This window comes from Chrysochloris asiatica, unplaced genomic scaffold (assembly GCF_000296735.1).
Source record: "Chrysochloris asiatica unplaced genomic scaffold, ChrAsi1.0 scaffold00147, whole genome shotgun sequence".
In the NCBI taxonomy this organism is placed as follows: domain Eukaryota; kingdom Metazoa; phylum Chordata; class Mammalia; order Afrosoricida; family Chrysochloridae; genus Chrysochloris; species Chrysochloris asiatica.
In genome coordinates, this window is record NW_006408665.1 from 6,430,731 (window position 1) to 6,439,890 (window position 9,160).

Here is a 9,160-nt window from a genome sequence, read left to right on the forward strand (position 1 = left end):
CCCAGAGAAACAGAGATGCCTGAGATAGAGACAGAGATGATGACGTGGAGTGACGTGGAGTGACTGGGGACTTTGGACCCAGAGAGGGAAAGGGACTGTGGGCTGAAAACTGGGTGGAGGAGGAGGAAATGTAGGGAGAGGGTTTCTGGGACATACCCTTTGGGTGGTTGATGATGCATGGAGGGGATTGGAACCATGGAAGTGAGATGATATACGGTGGAATGAATGTAAAACTAAAGTTCTCCCATGTAAACTATCATATAATTCAAAATAAAACATTAAAAAAAAAAAAGTCTACTAGTTTAAAGTATTACTGTTTACAAATCAAATCCCTTCCAAATTATCCAAAAAATGTGAGTGAGTTCATAAATGTTCTCTTCCCTAAGTCTTTAAACATCAAAAGGGACCATCTTCAAAATCCAAATGCTTCTCCAGTTTTCCCCAGGATATCACAAAACTTCCTGGCAGGGCCTTTTAAACAAGCTGAGAAATTTTATAAGATAAAAATATTTTTTCAGTTGACTTGACAACCATGTACAATGTTAAGTGGTGAGTTTATTTGCCCAAGGCTCTTTGTCAAAATGAATTTAAACTGAGATTATTAAAATGTAGTTCAGTTGCAGGGTATTAGGAGAGGTGTTGCTAATATCTCACTTAGAGAATGTTTTCCATACAACACATGTGACTTGGGTAAAGGGCTGTAACCAATGTAGGCATCTATTTCTGCTAAGAGAGTGAAGGCATTTTCACGTCCTTAGAAAACAGCAAAGCATTTGTATAAGGGAGGAGCTTTAATCCAGAAAAGTAAGCATTATAGTGTTGTAGTTTAGAGATCTGGAGCCTTGAGTATAATACTGCTTGGGTCTGATTCACTGCTCCACTGTTAACTTCAGTGCCTTCCTTGTCTGTAAAACGGAAGTCATCATACTAAAAACATGATGCATATATTTTGAGGATTAAATAACAACATCTTTATAAATTATTAATATCATGATTGGCGCAGATAAAGGATCATTATTAATTGCTTTAATATAAACTTTGGAGTAAGCAAAGTTTTTCGTCAGACAGTTCCAGATGTGTGGTAAAACAATGCTGTTCCAACTTAACTGATAATCTTTTCTGTTAAATAGCTTTAGGAAAATTTAACTAATGGTAAACAATGCTTAAATTACCATATCTCTCCATGGCTGTAGATAGTTTCTTACATGAGAATCAGGGTCCCAAAAGGAAAATGATCATCTGGATGAGAAGTTACAATCTTCCCAATTTGGAAAAATCATATTACACTAACTTTGGGGAAAAGGCCAAATTAATAAATCTTGGAAGTAGTTACTTTTATTCTTTCACATGGACACATTATTTCTGATAAAGATCAGTTGCCTTTCAAAAGTAATATCATTTATAAATGGTTTGAAAGATTGTACTCCCATGGATGAACCAGGCAAACATGTTCCACATGGCAAGTGACCATTGATTTAATAGGGTCACCCAGTGATGTGTGCTATAACCAGAATCCATGGCAGAAATGAAAGAGTGGCACAATTGGGGGCACTATGCCAGAATGATAAACTTAGAAATACTCAGACATCTTTATCATCTCCTGGTATTATACCATATATACAATTTTTTATTTCCACTTAGCATATACATTTTCACTATTATTATTTATTTTTCTTAGGTTCACATTTCATCAAAGCAAATACAGCAAATTATCTTTAAGATAAGTTTATCTCTGATTTTCTACAAATTGAGAAATTGCAATAAAATTTGTCTTATTAATGCATGATAGTTTGGCTTGCCATTTTAACACAAGTTGTAAATGTTATTCCTCTATTTCAGACTCTTAAAGAGAAATAAATTCCTTTCCTCAAGAACTAACGTAGTTAGCAAAAAATAAAAACATATAATGCAATGTAGGAAATGCTGTGACAATGTTCTGCACAGAATTCTATGGTAGGAAAAAGAAAAAGAATATGCAAGGCAAGATGGAGTTTAACAAAAGAAAACTTTCTTGAGATAAAATGTAATTATTTTGAAGATTAAATAGAATGTTACAAGGAAAAGATGTTGACGTAAAGCCAGTTTGGCTGCAGACAGGAGGATAGCCTAATGGAAATTCATAGATTCAGAATGTGGAATGGTTGGTTAATCATATGAGTTCTAGAGTTAGACACTTCCATTCATTGGTCTAGACTTGATCATTATATAACCTTGTGCAAGTTTCTTTACTTATCCCCAGCAAAATGAGTTATAATAGTTACTACCTCATTGGATTGTTTGATTCAAGTTTCTAAAGTCATTTGAATAATTTCTGACACATAGAAAATACTTTTAAGGACTATCAATTAGAAGAGAATAAGAAATAGCTTGCTCTTTGGGGATCTGCAAGTCATACGGTGTAACTGAAGAGAAAATGCAGTAAATGACTTGGAATGTGCCATGCTAAAGAGCTGGTGATTGCCAGAGGAATGGCAGTTTGAAATAAGTCTTACTGGGGTTGGTGTATTTGGTAGAGGACACAGGAAGTGGTAATAGAATAGGGTGAAAAGAGTTGGTGAAGATTAGAGGCATAGAAACCAGGTAGAGAGCTATAACAATTGTCAAGATGACTAAATATTTTAGAGAGTTCTTCAGTGATGCAAATGATTAACACACTTATTGTTATCTAAAACTTGGGAATTTGAGTCTCCCCAGGGCTGCTGTGGAAGAAAAGCCTGGCAATTTATTTCTGAAAAATTAACCATTAAATATGCTATGGAGTCTAGTTTTACTCTTACACACACATAGGGTCATTCAATGTTAATTGGTTTCAATATTATTTGAGATAATTGTCTTTAAAAGTAACAAAAGGAATGGAAAGAACATAGTAGTAGAGATATATATTTGAAAGTAAAATTGGCAGGGTTTGCCTCTAAACCAAAATAACCAAACCAAACCTGTTGCTGTAACAATTCTTAAACATGGCAACCCCAAATATACTGCAGAACTATGCTCCATAGGATTTCTAAGACTGTGATCTTTTGGAAGTAGATTCACCAGGCCTTTCTTCTGAGAATCCTTTGGATAAGCGTCAACCACTGTCCTTTAGTCCAGTGCTTAACCATTTATGCCACCACCCTAACACTTAGTAAATAAAAGCGACTCTGCTAATTTGGCAGTTGTTGTTCGTATGTGCCATCAAGTCGGAACCGACTCATAGCAACCCTATGGACAACAGAACGAAACACTGCCAGTTATTGTGCCAACCTCACAATTGTTGCCATGCTTGAGCCCACTGATGTTGCCATTTTGCCAATCCATCGCACTGGCGGATTTCCTCTTTTTCTCTGACCCTCCACCTTACCAAGAATAATATCCTTCTCCAGCGACTAGTCCATCCAGACAATATGTCTGGAGTATGAAAAACAAAGTTTGGCCATCCTGGCCTCCAAGGAACACTCTGGCTGCACTTCTTCCAAAACAGGTCTATTTGGTTTTTTGTCAGTCCATTATTCCAACACCATAACTCAAAAGCTTCAATTCTTCTATGGTCTTCCTTATTCACTGTTCAACTTTCACATGCATATGAGGTTATTGAAAATACCATGGCTTGGGTCAGGCACACCTTAGTCTTCAAGTTGACATCTTTGCTCTTCAACAGTTTGTGCGGCAAATTTGCTTAATGAAAAATGTCATTTGATTTCTTGACTGCTGCTTCCATGAGTGTTCATAATTAATCCAAGAAGAATGAAGTCCTTGTCAATTTCAATCTTTTCTCCATTGATAAGAATGTTGTTTATTGGTCCAGTGGTGAGAATTTTTGTTTTATTTACATTGAGATGTAATCCATACTGAAGGCTGTGGTCCTTGATCTTCATCAGTAAATATTTTAAGTCCTCTTCACTTTCAGAAAGTAAGGTTGTATCATCTGCATATCACAGGTTGTTAATGAGTTTGCTCCAATCCTGATGCCACGTTTTTCTTCATAGAACCCAGCTTTCCAGATTTTTGCTCAGCTTGCAGGTTGAATAAGTATGGTGAAAGAATACAACTCTGTCGCACACCTGTCTTAATTTTAAACCATTCAGTGTTCCCACGTTCTGTTCGAACAACTGCCTCTTGGTCCAGGTATAGATTCCTCATGAGCACAATTAAGAGTTCCAGAATACTCATACTTTGCAATATTTTCCATAGCGTGTCATGATCCACACAATCAAAAGCCTTTGTGTAGTCAATAAAGCACAGGTAAACATCATTCTGGTATTTTCTGCCTTCAGCTAAGATCCATCGGACATCAGCAATGATATCCCTCATTCCACGGCCTCTTCTGAATCCGCCTTGAACCTCTGGAAGTTCTCTGTCAATGCATGCTTGCAGCTGTTTCTGTATTACCTTTAGAAAACTTTACTCTTATAGGATATCAAAGAGATTGTCCGGTGGTTTCCACATTCCATTGGGTCACCTCTCTTTGGAATGGGCACAAATACGGATCACTTCCAATCAGTTGGCCAGATAGTTGTTTTAGAAATTTCTTGGCATAGATGAGTGAGTGCCTCCAGTGCCACCTCACTTTCTTGAAAGATTTCAATTTTTATCATATCAATTCCTGGTGTATTGTTCTTTGCCAATTCCTTCAATACACCTTGGACTTCTTCCTTCAGTATCATAATTTGGCAGAGGAAGGAATAAATGTCATGTTAAAGATTCTTGATTTTGCAGACTGAGTAAATAAAGAATGCATAAAAAAGAATCAAGAGGGAAAGGTAATATGAGAGTAAACAGATCTGAAAGAAAAAATGATGTGTACAAATTTTAGACATGTTGGATTTAAGAAGTTTCTTCAAACATACATCTGAAGATGAGAGATTTTTATAATAGAGTTCCAATTTCAAAAAACAGATTTGGGTTTCACTGGAAATACTTTATGGTCAATAATGTGGAAGGGTTCCCAGGAACAGTATCCGTTGTATAAGGGTAGGTGAAGATGGCCTAATAAAATAAATTGATAAGAAATGTGAGAAATTATAATTTAACATTATTTCTGATTTAAATAAAAAAGCATTCTTGAATGGAAAATTATCATTTCTGTGTTTTGTGCATGTTGCTGTTTAAAAGAAATACCAAGAGATTATTTTGATATAGTTGTCCTAAACATGTCATTGTGCAGGTAGATGGGGGAAATATTTTCTACTAAATAAAAATATTTCCCTTTAATCTGGGGTAACAAAATGAATAAAAATAAGCGAAACTGAATAAAATTTTATTTAGATTCCTAAAGGCACTTTTCCCCATTATTTTAAGTGATTTTGAGTGCTATTTATTTAATTGTAGCTCTGAAAAGTTTAAAAAGTATAATGCTTTGTGTGATTAAAAAAAATCTTAATTATATTCTGCATCAGCATGGGCATTAATCATGATAATGATCACCCATCATGTGCCGATGGCCTCCATATCATGTCTGGTGAATGGATTAAAGGACAGAATCTTGGTGATGTTTCCTGGTCTCCATGCAGCAAAGAAGATTTGGAAAGATTTCTCAGGTAGCTGAAGTCACTTATTGTTGCATTGTGAGTGTTTTTGGTTGTTCCTACTGCATCTACCACAAAAGGCAGTTTGTGGGTTGAAAATGGCACCAGGAGTGAAAAGGAATCAAGGCATTTGGTTTCTAATCTTGGCTCTTCTATTAAATCATGGTGTAGATTAGGACACATTTCTTAACCCATCTACCTGCCTCTGAGTATCCACATTTTCCAAATAAAAAGATGAGCAAATTGATTTGGGAGGTTAAAAAACTACTGTAATTGTTTAATTGCCTCTTCGTGTCTCCTAGTGGAAATATTCTCATCAATCATAAAAAAAACAAATTTGTTATCCCAAGGAAGCTCATTAACAAAATCCCCATTTTCCCTCTAATACTTCTAAACTCTTTTTCATTACAAAATAGTTTTTTACCTTTATAATGACTTAGGTTACGAATCGGGCTGCGAACCTTAAGGTCAGCGGTTTGAAACTACCAGCTGCTCCGCGGGAGAAAGATGAGGCTTTCTACTCCCGTAAAGATTTACACCCTCGGAAACCCTGTACAGGGTCGCTATGGGTCGGAACCGACTCGATGGCACTTAATAACAACAACAACAACATTCTCTTACTTGGAGTTCTGGTGTGGTGCTGTGGGATAAAGCACTAGACCTCAAGGGCTCTTTGTCTTGATAATCTAGATAACAACACTCAGAGCATGTAATATTTTGAACATAACACCTTCTTGTGTCAGTAACCTTTCGGTGAGTCTGAATGAGTTTCTGAGGAATACATATGACCTTGTACGACTGTCTGCACATGAGTGTGAACTCTGTTCAAATCAAATGTCACTTCATAGATGGAAGCTGTATTGAAAAAAAATATCAAGTACAAAAATATCCTTACTATTAATAACAAGAATGCTTTCCATACATTTTATAGTTATAGCTATTTTCTTGCCTTCATACATTACTTTTGGGCAAATTACTTTCTTCTGGGTTTCTAAATCTAATAAAATCATAAAACAATACCCACCTCATAGTGTTATGTAAACTATCTTAATTAATCTGTATAAACTTTATATTTAAAAGGTTTTTTTGACTCGAACATTATTATTATTTATGATTGTTCTTAAGTATTATAAAGAAATTATTCTCACAATGGAATAATTTCTACATACATTCAATAGAGCAATTTATAAGTAAGACCGTATTTTTACTATTACAAAAATATTCTAGGTTATAGATTAACTATTAAAATAGCATTTTATATTAAATTGAAATTTTTATACCTGTCTTCATATTGCCAGGTCAAAGGCCAGTAATTGCTTGCTACAAACAAATCCCCAGAGTGTCAATTCTGTGATGGTCCCCTCCAAGCTGCCAGGAATGACATACACTGTTGATGAACAATGTCAGATTCTCTTCGGACCATTGGCTTCATTTTGTCAAGAGATGCAGGTAAGGGTCATATCCAGGTGGGATATTTGTTTATTTATTTTAAACTTTTTATTGTGAATTGAGTGAGAGATCAGTAGTTTTGCATTCAACAAATCATATACTTCATTTCATGTCGGTGATTGCAATTCCTTCCATGTAACCTTACTTATCCCATTTCCTCTTTGTGTTTCTTGTTTCCAGTCCTCCTTCTTTCCCCACCCTTTGAAATCTTATCCTTAGCTAAATGCTGCCCTTTTGATCTTGAATGATTGAGCATTCTACAGTGTGCATTACCCACCAGTGTTGTTGATCCCTATCTCTCTCTCTCTCACTGTATGTATATTGTTGTTGTTGTTATGTGCCATGGAATCAGTTCTGATTCATAGTGACTTTAGGGAGCAGAAAGCCTTATCTTTCTCCCACAGAACAGCTGGTAGTTTCGAACTGCTGACCTTAAGGTTCGTAGCCTGATTCGTAACCACTATGCTACCAGAGCTCTCTCTCTATATGTGTGTGTGTGTGTGTGTATATATATATATATATATGTGTGTATGTGTGTGTGTAGATATATGTGTGTGTGTGTATTTGTATATATTTATGGAACTCTGGTAGTGTAGTGGTTACGAATTGGACTGCGAATCGCAAGGTCAGCAGTTCGAAACTACCAGATATTCTGCAGGAGAAAGATGAGGCAACGCTCCTGTAAAGATTTACAGCCTCAGAAACCCTGTACAGCGTCGCTATGAGTCGGAATCAACTCCACAGCACACAGCCACCAGCTATATATATATATGTAGAAGGAGCTCTGGTAGTGTAGTGGTTACGAATCGGACTGCGAACCGCAACGTCAGCAGTTCGAAACTACCAGCTGTTCCACGGGAGAAAGATGAGGCTTTCTGCTACTGTGAAGATTTACAGCCTCGGAAACCCTGTTCAGGGTCTCTATGGGTTGGAACCGACTCGACGGCACTTAACAACAATATATATATATATATATTGCTTGTTCCCTCTACCTATTGCTTGGCTAAAAATTGAGCTACTAGGGGTGAGTTCAGATCCATATCTGAAGGTGAGCAGAATTTCCACTTGTGTCTCCACATACCAGTCTCATAGAAGGATTGACTAAAATAGGGGAAAAGTACTTCTTTCTAGAATTTGTCAGTGAAAGGCATCATGATCCCAGGAAGATTTTTTGTGTTTTTTTTTTTTTTTCCTATGTTAAGTTTCCTGCATTATTCCTCTTAGATTTTAGAAGTGATAGGTGTAAGATCAAAAACAGTGAAGAAGACCCAGGGGATTTTCTGTTTAGAAAATGGCACTGAAGTCAGGGAATTGTTTTTATTATGCCAGTTCTTACTTTCTTACATGGTTGTTGTTGTTGTTGTTTTTGTTAAGTGCTGTTAAGTCGAACCCAACCCATAGTGACCTTGTATATGGTTTCTAAGGAGAAGCTGGTGAGTTTGAACCACCAGCCTAGCAGTTCAAATGACTTTGCAATCTTACGCATTAGCCCACAGAGCCACACCAGAACTGTGCAAAATGTAATAAATATGTTGTATGAAAATATAATAGTGGAGGAAGAAGTATATTTTTCAATCCTGCTAGGTTTTACAGAAAAGAAAATTCAACAGTTCATTCTCTAAATAGTTGCACTACAAAAAAAAAAAAAAAAGTAAATGTTTGATGGTAAACTAAGCAGTGTCTTTATATCAGTATTCATTTTTGTTATTGTTCGATGCCTTGGAGTCAGTTCTGACTCCTGTTGACCCTATGCCAGCCTGCCAGCTTGACAGTCATTCCTATATTTAGTCTATTACTGCAGTAACCATGTCAACCAATCTTACTGAGAGTCTTCCTCTTTTTCACTGACTCTCAATTTCACCAAGAATGATGTTCATCTTTAAGGACTGGCCCTTTTTGAGATAGCATGTCCAAACACTTTGACAAAGTTTCACCATCATCATTTTATGGAGCATTCTGGCTATACTTCTTTAAAGATAGATTTGTTCATTCTTCAATGTTCAATACAGTATATTCAATATTCTTTATCAACGCCATAATTCAAATGTATTTCTTCTCTGGTCTGTGTTATTCATAAGCCATCTTTGGTCTTCTCTGGACTTCCTTATTCATAAACCAGCTTTCATATGCATATGAGATGATTGAAAATAGCATGGCCTTGGATCAGGTGCACCTTAGCTTTCAAAGTGACATCTTTGCTTTTT

The 9,160-nt window shown here is 36.2% G+C and overlaps 1 protein-coding gene across 1 annotated transcript in view; it reads left to right on the forward strand.

Moving 5' to 3' along the window:
* ADAMTS19 (ADAM metallopeptidase with thrombospondin type 1 motif, 19) overlaps positions 1-9,160 on the forward strand; it is a 394,617-nt gene that overhangs the window by 225,678 nt on the left and 159,779 nt on the right. The window contains exons 9-10 of the mRNA XM_006870690.1: positions 5,379-5,519; positions 6,806-6,956. Coding sequence (XP_006870752.1) covers positions 5,379-5,519; positions 6,806-6,956 — 292 coding nt within the window. The remainder of the gene's footprint in view (positions 1-5,378; positions 5,520-6,805; positions 6,957-9,160) is intronic.